The 13,508-nt window shown below is 54.1% G+C and overlaps 1 protein-coding gene across 1 annotated transcript in view; it reads right to left on the reverse strand.

Moving 5' to 3' along the window:
* Positions 1-13,508, reverse strand: part of PCNT (pericentrin) — a 121,374-nt gene that overhangs the window by 54,859 nt on the left and 53,007 nt on the right. Inside the window, exons 15-16 of the mRNA XM_069474875.1 lie at positions 4,038-4,184; positions 520-671 (exon numbers count right to left, since the gene is read on the reverse strand). Coding sequence (XP_069330976.1) covers positions 520-671; positions 4,038-4,184 — 299 coding nt within the window. The remainder of the gene's footprint in view (positions 1-519; positions 672-4,037; positions 4,185-13,508) is intronic.

Consider the following 13,508-nt stretch of genomic DNA (forward strand, 5'->3'; position numbering starts at 1 on the left):
GGGGTGCCCAGGACCGGCCCCTGGACACGCAGAAGCTCACACTCACGGTGGGGGCGACGGGGCCCCCCGCGAAAAACACAGGCCTGGGCCGCGCAGCTCCCAGAGCAGACAGCGCAGCAGCGCGGCCAGCAAACGCCCGTCAGCCGGCCTGGCAGCACCCGGCAGCAGGTCCCCGAGCACAGGCGAGCCCCCAGACACGCGTGGGTGTGCGCAGGACACACGGCGTCCCCCGGCGGGGCTGTGACACCCACACATGAGCCTCCACAGTGGAGGAATGAAGGGACCGGGCTACAGCCCCTCACGGGCCAGTCTCAGAGACACACGGAGGTGGCAGGGGACGAGTGCCACACAACAGGCGCTCAGAGCCCACCGGCGGGCAGCTGCCGTTCTGTGAGCTGCGGACCCGCGCCTCCGTGCTGGGATGAAGACACGTCGTGGGGACGCCAAGCCCGGGGGGAGGAGGCTCAGGCGGCAGCGAGTACTGCAGAGCGGCATGGCGGCTGACAAGGACACACTGACCTTTCGCTGTGAGACAGGTCGACGTCGGCCCTGAGCATGGAGATGAGGTTCTCGCCTTCCTGGTTCTCCCTTTCGCGCCGTTGCTGCAGCATCTCCAGTTCAGAACGGCTCTCTTCCACCTTGTGGCTTAACGATAAAACTTGTTCTTCCAGCTAGTGAGAAAAATTTTCAAGCTTTAGTTAAAACCATTTAGTTAAAAATATGCCGGGCGTAGTGTCACACGCCTGTAGTCCCAGCTACTCGGGAGGCTGAGGCAGGAGGATGCTTGAGCCCAGGAGTTTGAGGTTGCAGCGAGCTGTGATGACACCACTGCACTCCAGCCTGGGTGACAGAGCGAGACCCTGTCTCTAAAAAAAACAAAACCCACCCACAAACAATTGAGTGAAAAATAAATGGCCGTAGGGGACTTTCAACATAACTTTCATGATTACAGACAGTTCCCAACTTTGAACGGTTTGACTTAAAATTTTTCAACATTATGAATGAAGGTACATATGCGCGCTCCTCAGCCTGCGATATTTTCAACTTGTAAGTCTGACCATTTAGTAAGAACATGGAGAAAGGTGAACAAGGTGGTGATTAAAGGTAAAAATTATTAATGTGGTTTTTCCTCCATTATTTGTCACTTACAAAAAAGGAATAAACCACCCCGGCCCACAACCGCCACCAGGGGAGGACAGGGGCGGACTCACCAGAGACTCATCTGTCTCACAAATAATTCAAAGTAAAATCGCTGTGCTGGGCGCTCACAGCAAACGGCAGTTGCCAGGCAGGCAAAGACCCCTCTTCGTGTTTCTCCCTAAGAACAAACGAACCGACCCTGCGGGGTCCTGGCAGCACCAGTTGCTCCAGGAGCTGCTCACAGCTGCCCAGGCAGAGCGCGAGCGTGGTCACACAGCTCAGCACAGGGACGGGGACAGAGAAGCCCCAGGCCACACCCCTGCCGGCTGGCTCTCTCCAGGACGAGGGAGAGCCGCCGTGTGGGGTGGGAGGACAGACAAGAATGTTAGGAGGTACAGGAAGATGACACGCCAGAGGAAAGAGAAGAGCATGATTTTGCAGTCAATTCCTTACAGGGAATAGGAGCTAACTGCACCCACAGCTTCAATGGTGTCCTCAGAGGAAAAACAGAAGAAAATACAGATTCAATGAAAACCACTCACTAACTCAGACTAAGACACGCAGGCTGGGAAAATTAAAGAAAATGGAATAAACAGGGAATTTCAAGTTTCAAGATGGCAAATAATGACCAAAAAGTGACCAAAAGAGACACAGAAGACGTACAGTCTATCCCAAAACACCGCGGCGCAGGGACGCTGTGCCCGACGGCATGAGGCTGGCGCGGGCAGCGGAGGGTGGAGGGGCCGCACCGCAGCTCACACCCAGGGCCGGCCCTCGGTGGCCAGCAGGGGCCACTGCGACAGCCGATTCTGTTTCGAGAGCCGCTGGGAGCGCCGACGCCCTGGCCAGCCCTGTGCCCGCCCCGAGGCACGTGCAGAACACAAGCTGGACACGCCAGGTGACAGTGGGCCGTGCTGCCAGGCCACTCCCCTCCCACATCCCTTCCGGCAAGCTATTACCCCACTTTTCAAAGGTAAATTGCTACATCAACTTTACAATTTCCTGATTCAGAATTTAACATTTCTTTTTAACTGAGCTAATACTTTCATTAGAACTGACATTGTTTTTGTTGGTTCTTTTTTTTTTTTTTGAAACAGAGTCTCACTCTGTTGCCCAGGCTAGAGTGAGTGCCGTGGCGTCAGCCTAGCTCACAGCAACCTCAAACTCCTGGGCTCAAGCGATCCTCCTGTCTCAGCCTCCCGAGTAGCTGGGACTACAGGCATGCACCACCATGCCCGGCTAATTTTTTTTTTTCTATATATATTTTTAGCTGTCCATATAATTTCTTTCTATTTTTAGTAGAGATGGGGTCTCGCTCTTGCTCAGGCTGGTCTCGAACTCCTGAGCTCAAACGATCCGCCCACCTCGGCCTCCCAGAGTGCTAGGATTACAGGCGTGAGCCACCGCGCCCGGCCTTGTTGGTTCTTAAGTTATAAAATTGCATGGATTTGAGTGGGATGCTTTTAACTCTATTGGGCCCATGAACCATGTTATTTTTTGTGTTTTTTACAGAATAAGCAGCAATATTGTATCATGGAAGAACTGCCTGTTACTTTGAAGAAAACATTCAGGAAACATTTGGAAAGGCCCTTTCCCCTCACAGAACGCCCGCCAGGCCTCAGGGAGGCTGCTGCACCTCCGCCGGGGACCCTCCTCACCCAGCACAGGAGGGGCTCCTGAGTGCCGCCCGGCCCTTTGGGAGGGAGTGATCCACGTCCTACCAAAACATTCTGCTGCTCCATCACCAGGGAATTTTGGGAAACTCACAGAATCTCTGCCGGACCTCAGCATCTGAGGCATCTGTACGACGGGCAGGAGAGAACTGTAAAATGAGAAAGTTCTGCGGTGCTCAGCGCAGCGCCCTGCACACGTCACACGCAAAGGACGCCTCCAGTCACCGTACGAGGAAGCTCACATCCGGTGGCGCTGCGTGACCATCAGGCCACAGCACTAGAGCTACTCTGACAGACCCACACAGTACGACTGTCTCTAAAGACAGCATGGAAACACATCTGTACCTTCAAAGCAATGCAAAACAACTTAATGACAAAACCAAACAACCCAATTCAAAAATGGGCAAAGGACTTGAATAGACATTTCTCCAAAGATGATATACAAATGGCCAACAAGCACTTGAAAAGATGTTCAACACCACTAACCATGAGGAAATGCAAATCAAAACCACGAGATACCACCTCACACCCCTAGGATGGCCACTCCATAAAAACAAAAAAAAAACAAATGCTGGTGAGGATGTGGAGAAACTGGGCCCTTGTGCACTGCAGGGAGGAATGTGAAACACTGCAGCCACTGTGGAACACAGGTCGGTGGTTCCTCAAACAGGTAAAACACAGAGTTAATATCCAGTCCGGCAATCCCATTCGTAGATACACACCAAAAAAACCTAAAAGCAGCAATCAGATACTTGTACACCAATGTTCATAGCTGCATTATTCGCAACCTCCAAAGGTGGAAACCACCTCAGTGTCCATCAACAGATAAGAGATAAACAAAACGTGGGTCTGCACACACAGGGAATATTACTCACCATGAAATGGACTGAGATTCTAACACAGGCTACAGCCTGGGTGGACCTTAAGGACATTGTGCGAAGGGAAACAAGACAGTCACCAAAGGACAAGTCCTGTGCGATTCCACCTACGGGAGGCCCCGGAGCAGTCGAGACCACGGAGACAGAGAGTAGAATGGTGGGTGCCGGGGCGGGGAGAGGGTGAGTGGAAATTCTTGTCTAACAGGGACAGAGTCTCAGCAACATTGCGAACATGCTTAATGACACTGAATGCACACTTGAAAATGGTTACATGATACATTTCATGTCATACACAGCTTACCAGCAAAGAAACAGCAATAATGAAGAAAGGGCGCACTGCACATACCTGCTGGATTTGGTCATCCTTCTCCCGCAGCTGCAGGGACAAGGATTCCTTCTCCTTTTGACAGAGGGCCTGTGCCTGCTGGCTCCCAAGTCTACATAGCTCCTGTTTTGCGTGCAAAGCAGCTTTCTTCTCACTTTCAAACTCACCCTGTACACATTAATAACAAAAATACCATTAAGCTAGACAATTATGCTTACTGCATTTCTCTGCTGTGAGCTGGAATTTAGCACATTCGGCAAACATTCATCGAGCCCCCACTCACACCCAGAGCAGGAACAAAACAGACCAAGGCTCCCGACTGCAGCGAACGCGGCTTCAGGTGAGCTCAGGGGAGAATGGGAGGGAAAGTCTCCTTTCGGGGACAGCACACTCACGGGGCACAAGCCTGCACTGGCGATAGCTCTGTGGGACCAACAGCTTGCTACCCTTCCCAAACAGCGACTGGACTCATCTCAAATAGACTAAGAAATTCACCATTGTCAGGGGATTATGACCATGAAAACCCAAGATTTTTAGAAACGTAGGGTCTTTCAGTCCATCAGAAGAACAAACCAGGAGCCACTGGTGGGGGACAGAATGGACCAGGAGCACCCCCTCCCCAGGGCAACCCGAGTCAGAGTTCACTCCGTCTCCAGCCGGTCTGCTGAAGACAATCCACGCGGCTGTTTAACATCACAGCTGCCTGAGACGGAGACACCGGCTGGGACTGCTAAGAGGCTGACCAAAAAACTTAAAAAGAAACACCAGAGAGTGAGATGTCCACAGGGGGCTTTGAAAAGCTCCAGCATGTTCTGGGCATCTAGAAGGCAAAGCATGTGCAGGGCAGTGTCTGTGCCGGGAGAGGCCTGAGGAGGCCCCAGCGCCCACTTCCCGCTGGCCGTGCTGCTCTGCACAAGCAGGAGGTGGAGGCTACTGCGGAGCTGCGAGCCGCCCGCGGGGGCGCGGGGGCGCTGAGGGCGCTGAGGGCGCTGAGGGCGCTGAGGGCGCTGAGGGCGTTGAGGGCGCTGCCGGCACTGAGGGCGCTGAGGGCGCTGAGGGCGCTGAGGGCGCTGAGGGTGCTGAGGGCGCTGAGGGCGCTGCCGGCACTGAGGGCGCTGAGGGTGCTGAGGGCGCTGAGGGCGCTGAGGGCGCTGCCGGCGGCCCCCCCAACAGATGCAGCCCCTCCGGGAAGACATAAAAGTGCTAAAATAGAACTAACTGGATATTCGGGAGCTGAAAAGCACGATTACTGAAATTCAAAATTCACTGGGGGCTCCACAGCAGAGTCAAGTGGGCAGAAGAGAGAATGAGCAAACTTGAAGACGGGTCAGGTAAGACTGTCCGGTCCGGGCTGGAAACAGAAATGGACAGCAAGCAGAGCGCCAGGGCCTGTGGAGCACCCTCGAGCCAAGCAACACACACACGCCGGGAGTCCCAGAAGGAGAGGAGAGCGGGAAAGGGGAGGAAAGAATACTTGAAGATACAATGGCCAAAAATTTCTCAAATTTGATGGAGAAAAATTAATCTACACATACAAGAAGCCCAATGAACTCTAAGCAGGATAAACTCAAAGAAAGGGATTCTGAAACCTACGCCCATCATGACCAAACTTTTGAAAGACAGAATCTTGAGAGCAGCGATTCACCCACCAGACCTCGGTGGGGCCGACGGCCGACGGGGCCCTGGGTGGGGCCGACGGGACCCTGGGTGGGGCCGACGGGGCCCTGGGTGGGGCCGACGGCCAACTTGCATCAGATGCAGAGCTGAGGCAGGGGCAGCACGTCCAAAGGACTGAACAAAAAGACTTCGCACCAGGAATTCTATTTCCAGGACATTATCTTTCAAACTGAAAAGCAGGCTGGGTATGGTGGCTCACGCCTGTAATTTCAGCACTTTGGGAGGCCGACGCAGGAGGATCACTTGAGGCCAGGAGTTCAAGACCAGCCCGGGCAACATATCGAGATCCTGTCCCCACAAAAAAAAATTTTAAACCTTTCTATAAATGAAGGCAAAATTAAGACAGTCCCCAAAAAACAAAAACTGAAAAAATTCATCACCAGCAAACCCGTCCTGTAAGAAATACTAAAGGCACTCTGGGAGGCCAAGGCGGGTGCATCGTTTGAGCTCAGGAGTTCGAGACCAGCCTGAGCAAGAGCGAGACCCTGTCTCTACTAAAAAAAAATAGAAATTAGCTGGACAACTAAAAATATATATAGAAAAAATTAGCCGGGCATGGTGGCGCATGCCTGTAGTCCCAGCTACCAGGGAGGCTGAGGCCGGAGGATCGCTTAAGCCCAGGAGTTTGAGGTTGCTGTGAGCTAGGCTGACCCCACGGCACTCACTCTAGCCCGGGCAACAGAGCGAGACTCTGTCTCAAAAAAAAAAAAAAAAGAAAGAAATACTAAAGGGAGTCCTTCAGGCTGAAATAAAATGACCCTAAGTAGTAACCTGAATCTACAGGAAGATATCAGAGTACTAATAAAGGTAACTATACAGTAAATATATCAGACAAAATAATTGTGGTCTGTGTAACTCTTTCTTCTCCTGATTTAAAAGACAACTACATAAAGCAATGAACATAAAATACACAAAGATGTACTTTGTATGACAATATTAGCACAAAGCAGAGAGGAGGGAACGAAGCTATACAGGCAAATTGCTTTTTAAGCGATGACAATTAAGTTGGGGCCGTGTAAGCACAACGCTTTAGGAGGCCAATGTGGGAGGACGCTGGAGCCCATGAGTTAGAGGCTTCAGTGAGCTGTGATCACACCCCTGCACTCCAGCCTGGCCGACAGAGCAAGACCCTGTCTCTAAAATGTAAATTAAAATAAAATTAAGTTGGTATTAATCTAAACCAGACTGTTATAAAGTATTTGATGCCCGGGGCAAGCATTAAAGAAAAAACCTCTCAAAAAAATAAACAGTAATCCCTCCTTATTTGTAGTCTCATTTCTGCACTTTCAGTTACCTGTGGTCAACTTCAGTCTGAAAATATTAAATGAAATAGTCCACAAGTAAACAATTCATAAGTTTTCAATTGCGTGCCATTCCAAATAGCGTGGTGACATCTATGTCACTCGGCCAGGAAGGGGACGTGAATGCTCCCTCTGTCCGCACAGCCACCTGTGTGCTGCACACCTGCCTGTCCCTCAGCAGCCGTCCAGGTGACCAGCCTGCCTGTGAGGGGACAGTGCCCGCGTCAAGTCACCTCCTCTTTCTTAACCCCGGCCCCACAGTGCCGGAGCAGAGCAGCTGCCGATCCAGATGTCAGACGCCACAGAGAAGCGCCCCGTGCTCCTTCGGGGCCAGGCGAGCTCGCCCCAAGCGTGTGCACGGGGAAGACGGCGCAGACGGAGCGCTCGGGCACTGGGGGTCTCGGAGCACACTCCCCGTGGACGAGGGGACTGCTGCATAGTCAAATCACATCAGGGACATCCAGGGGAAAGCAGGTGGTGACGGAGGAAGAGGGGAACAAAAGGACGGCCACACAGGAGACGAGTACCAAGTCCTGACACACACCGTGACGCGAGCGAGCCCAGAGATCACGCTCAGCGAGACACCAGGCACCAAAGGGCTCGCGCCGTGTGACTCCACTCATATAAAGTGTCCAGGCAAGGAAAACCCGGAGACGGATGCGCCTTAGAGGCTCCCTGGGACTGCAGGAGGGAGGGGAGGGTGAGGAGCAACTGCAAATGGGGACGAGGTTTCTTTCTGAGGCAATGAAAATGTTCTAGAACCAAACTTTTCTTGAATCTAAGATATCTGATGACGGTTTCTTAGCAGAAAAGGTACGTTAAGCAGCAAATTTAAATATTAAAATGCAAGACAAAAGGTTGCCCAGAAAAAGCTGTTTCCAAGACAATGAAATTATTTTATGTTTTAACTCTGCACGTTAAAAATTAATTGAAAATAAAATTTGGGGGTACAATGCACACTATATGGGTAATGGGCATACTTGTAACTTTGACTCAAACCGTACAAACGCAATTCATGTAACCAAAATGTTTGTACCCCTGTAATATTCTGAAACTAAAAAAAAAAAAAAGAAAGAAAGAAAATTTTCTGTGCAGGTGGCAAAGCACAGCAAGAAGTGCAGCCCCCAGAACGCCTGGGGGTGGCGGGGCTGTGCCTGCCCCTCCTCCTCCTCCTCCAGCTCCGCCAAGAGCACGGGGGCTGGGCTCCCACCACCCAGCCAGCACCTTCCCCAAGCGTCCTAGACACACGGTGCTCTGACACCAGAGGTCACCTCCACCCCACACCTCTCCAGCGGGGCGGCACACGAGGAGGGGTGCGCGGCACTCGCAGGCAATCCCTTTGGAACTCGCCGGAGACGCCAGCTGGGCTGAGGACTCTCACCTCAACGGCCACACTCAGAAAACAGGGCTGACACGGGACAGCACTAGCATCACACCCTTAAGTTCTGCTGACTATTTCTGAATTATGAATACAGTCACTTTTATAAAATGTCTCTCCTGAAATAGATTTACTGCCATTTCTGTGACCCACTATAGCATTTCTGAAGTGCTTTAATGACCTCATTCGTACCCAACCACCAGAGGGAGTGGGGAGTGGCCCGCACCACCCCCAGCCCAGGGAAGGGGGTGAGCAGGGTGCTGGCTCCCTGCCTGCCAACCACAAAACCTCAGTGAATTCAAGGACAAAACCCTGAATGCCGGCCGGCACCGCAGACTGACAGGACTAAGACCAAGGCACTAGGAAAACAAGAAAAAAATCAACACCCAGGAAAAGGCCCACGATAAATCCCAGTAATAGCAGAGCTGGCAACAACCGCAGTGGGTGGGCTTCCGGGGGAGACCCACGTGGCGCCCTCAGCATCCGGCCTGCAGGCCCCTCCGGCAGCCCCGTGCTCACCCAGCCAAGAACCTCGCGGCCAGAGCCCGGGGGCTTAGATCAGTGGTTCTCTGGGAACTTTTCTGAGCCACAGGGTACCTCCTTCAGGCAAAAATATTTCACAGAAGCCTCATATACTCGCCACACTCAGGAGCACGGCCCAGCGGGCCACGGCCACCTCTCTTCCTCTGTGACCACTGAGCCTCACCAGGCCGGTGGGGGGCGGAGGGCCGGCGCACACAGGAGCGGCCGGCGTGGGCAGACGCTGCGACCCTTCCTGTCTGGGCCCCGGGGGCCCCAGCAGACAGCACCAGGCCCCTCTGCGGCGGAAAGCTCAGCTTACCACGTTCCTCAGCCTTCACTCTGCTTCAGGAAGGGTTCAAGGCAGTTCATGGAGACACAACGAGCACCAAGGTGACTCGAGGGTGGCAGGGTGGCAGCCGGCATACGGGGCTCCAGCACCCTCTCGGGCCCCGCGGGCGTCGCCCAGCCTTTCGCCTGAGGGGTGGCAGGGGCTCGAGGCCCTGCTGTCGGGAGCGGCCCTGCATGGGGAGGGCAGCCAGTGCCCAAGCTCGCAGGCCCGGACCTCCAGGACAGCCGGGCAGCTGGCAGGAGCGTGCGTCCTCGGGCCACCCCTAAACCTCCAGGGGGTCCTACTCCTGCACCCCACGGGGCTCCCGCACCAACAGTCGTGTCTGTTCCCACCCTGGAGAAAAACTGCTTCGTTTACCACTTTCTAAATGGTAATGGCAAAGCAGAAAAGATGTTTTTAAAAAGTTATTCTCCGGTTTTTCCAAAAACGCACAGAATGACAGGAAAACGTCATACATTTTAATCATTAAGGAAATATATGTGCCTGGAGAAGACAGAGAGTGGGACTACACAGACAAGACTGACGTGAGGGTGCAGACGCATCCAACGGACAACGAATTAAAGACACTCAAACTACATCTAAGCCGACCGCAGGTTCTCTCACTATTTCCAAACATTAAGGTATGAATAAATTTGGTTTTCTCATCTAGGAAAAGATAAAATCGCTTTAAGCAACCAATGCCGGTCATATTACAACCTACTTCTGCGTCGCCGGCATGGGGGAGACTTCCCAAGGGGACACATATTTCGATCAAAAAGAAATCAAGCTTACGTTTTCAGAGAGCTTTTCTGAAACCAGACTCCAAAGGGCAGTAGCCGGGGCAGTGACTCAATCGCCTCACGAGCGAGTGTCCAACGAGCCTGCGACCAGCTCTGCTTTTCCAACAGGTGCAACGACCGGTCCTGGAGGCCAGAGGAAGTGTGGCCCTGGAGGAGGAACAGTGTGTCCCTGCTATTTTGGGACAATGACCTGGGCGGCCTCATGTAGCCCCGTCTGCAGGGCAGAGCCCGAGGCAGGGCCCAGAGGAGCGGCCTCCACCCAGGAAGCAGCTCAGCAACAGGGGCTGCGGGCTGCAGGCAGTGGGCCGTGGGCGGGCTCACGGGAGCGCTCACGGAGCGAGGGGCCAACCAACACACAGGACGGGGTTTTAAAAGGTCCGGTGCAGACGAGGCCCCGTGTGGGCCCTGACTGAACAGCCGGTCAGGAAGAGGTGGCACTTGGGCTGGTAGGTGATGAAACAGAGGGGTTGCTGTTGGTTTTTTGGTTAAAACGGATCGTGGTTGTGTTATCTTGCGGGAAAAACACCTCAGTTACAGACACTGACCTGTTTATAGGTGAGAACACGTGGAGTCTGGGATTTGCTTCTGAATAACCGGCAGGAAGGGGCCGATGCACTCAGTGTGTGCCCCACTGGGACCAGGGGGCTACTAAATTAGTCTACGTTACACGTGTGGAAATTTTCCCCAACAAAAAGTTAACCTAAAATAAAATAAAACAGCGCATCCCACCTCCCCAAGGCTGCTTGGTTTTTCCTGTGAAATCAGCTAGACAAAAACAATCACATAAAGGAGCATCCATCATGCACGTCCTCAGCAGCACACGGACAACTTCCTCAAGCAAACTCGAACCACAGCTAGGAAAATGCTGCAGAGACACCCCAGGAGCACTCAGGGAACAGTCACCACAGAAGAATTACGGTGCAGAGCCAAGAACACCAGGCACAATTTTAACACGTAAATAGCTCTTTGTATTACGCACAGACAAAACGGGCAGGGGAAACAGTGACGACCGGGCAGATTTCTTTAGCGACAGTCCTCTGCAAACAGAGGTGGCAGAATCTGTTCCAGAGAAGACAGAGACCTGCAGAGCGTCCTCAGTGCGCCTCGGGGCTCAGGGCATCACCGCCCACCCAGAGCCGTGCCTACAGCCCGTCTGCAAACCACAGCAGGGCTGAGGCTTCTACCCACAGTCAGCGCCAGCCTCTGGGCCCGGAGAAGAGGGCAGCCTCCTCGGGGAGCCGCACGGGACCCGCCCCTCGCTGGCGCAGAAGCGGCAGGAGTGTCGTGCTAAGAACCACCTGGACTCTGAGTCCGGGGCCCTAAGCTTCTCCAGCTCCGGCCACCTGGCCCGTGACGGCCCCTCAGGGCTGCCTTCAAGGGTCCCAGAAGACCAAGGAGCAATCCCAGAGAACGCCAACTCCCTTCAACACAGCGCAGAAGTCTCATTTTTATGCTTCCCTTTGTTTCTGTAATCTCCTCAAATTCTCATTCTAGGAACTTCCATGTGAACAAACATTTAAATTCTAATTTCAGAAATCAGTCATATGTCACATACAGCTAAGAGCAGTAACTGTTAAACTAGTAAATCTAGGTGAATGCAAGGGCCTTATTTTATGGGTAGAAACGAGATATTAGTACGTCCTTATTATAACACCCCCTAGAAATAGCATTTACAAAAACTAATCATCTCAATAGATTTGCACACAGGGCTTCAAATAAAATACAGTTATTTATGAAGAGACACAGACTCTCACCCTCCCTCGCAGAAAGACGGGAGACGCTCGGGGCCTTGGGGCGCCCAGCCAGCGTCCTCTGATGGACCTGGGGACCCCTGCTGCCTCCAAGGGCGGGTGCAGGATCACGCGTGCACCCTGTCTGCCCGGGCTGTCTGTGCCGTGTGCGCTGCGTGTCTGTGTGCTATGAGTGTCGCTGCTGCCCAGGTGGGGCTGGGTGCGGATCCTCGCGAGGAGACCCTGCTGGTGGAGCCCCATCCGCACAGGCGTGAGGGGCTGGGGACGGGGGCCCTGACCTCAGGGTCCCAGAGCGGCTCCAATTGCTTTGCTGACTTGTTTGACATAATCTGACATAAGTGCTTGCAAATATTCTGACGTACCAGGTTTAAAAAGTCTGGAAGAAGCCATACTCGGTGTAGGTCTGCAAAAGGACCTCCATGTGCTCTGTGTCAACACAAGTCACAAGCACCACGGTGCCACCAGGCTATGCTCATCATTCTCGTGGGGACGGTGCCTCCAGCTCAGCCTCGGCCTCCACAGGCCACTGTCAGCCTCGCCCCAGGGCCCAGCAGATGTCCCTACCCTGAGCCTCGCCCAAGAGGAGCCCGGGGCCTCCCCCACCCCTGTGCCTCCTGGGCTGTGTCCCAGACCACCCAAAGCAGCACCACGGCTCCGTGGCCACTGCTGCCTACAACACAAGGCCAGGGCCTCCCTCCCAAGGCCCCTCCCACAGGCACCTGCCCCTGTTTCTGTCCCGTGTGGCCGGGCACTTTGCACACCCCTCTCCCCGTGGAGCTGAGCACAGACCCACAGCACCCACAGCCGCAGCACCGGGAGACTCAGGGCAGCGGAGCCCGTGAGAGTCGCTCACCCACCAGCCTGCCCCGCTCTGCCCACCGCTGCGTCTCAGCCGCGCCTGTCTCCAGGCTCCCGCAGGGCTGCTTGGTGCTGGTGCCCCGGGAGCAGGACCCCAGCTGGCGCCCACCCTGCCCCACACCGCGATCCTCTCCTCCTCCAGCGGCGCCCCGCTCAGGCCGCACGGCGGGCAGCTCCTCCTGTCCAGAGCGCGTCCCGCGGGGCCATCCACAGGGTGCTGTGGCCCCGCCCCACACCACGTCTGTGGGGAGCTAACCCTTCTACACGCCGCCTGCAACTAAGCTTTCCACCGCTGACGTTAAACCACGGCTTAAAACACATTTCATGTATGAAATGCAAGTTCCTCCTTTGTGAATATTCTTCTAAAGTTCATTTTCTTTACGCCAAAGAAACCAAGAAAACACAATTTAAATCCACAGGTTGGAGAGAGCTTGCCTGTGGAGCTGGCGTGGGAGGAAGCTGAGCTGACCTCTGCGCGTCGTCCTTCAAAGAGGTGCGGCCCACCCACGGGAGGGTGCCGCCAGCAGTGTCAGGCTCCTCTAAACGCAGCCCCAAAAGACAACATGGCTCTATTCTCTCTCAGGAAGCATGTCCCAAGCCAGGCGTGGTGGTGGCACCTGCAGTCCCAGTGACTCGGGAGGCTGAGGCAGGAGGATCGCTTGAGCCCAGGAGTTAGAGGCTGCAGTGAGCTGTGATGACGCCACTGCACTCCAGCCTGGGCCAGAGTGAGCCCCTGTCTCAAAAAACAAACAAACAAACAAACAGGCATGTCCCCTGACACCTGCCCCGACACCAGGTGAAGCCCAGGCTGGCACACAGAGGCCCGAGACTGGCAGCTGTGTCCACCCGCGCCCGCGCCCAAGAGAGGCAGCCTGAG

Source organism: Eulemur rufifrons, chromosome 7 (genome assembly GCF_041146395.1).
Source record: "Eulemur rufifrons isolate Redbay chromosome 7, OSU_ERuf_1, whole genome shotgun sequence".
NCBI lineage: Eukaryota > Metazoa > Chordata > Mammalia > Primates > Lemuridae > Eulemur > Eulemur rufifrons.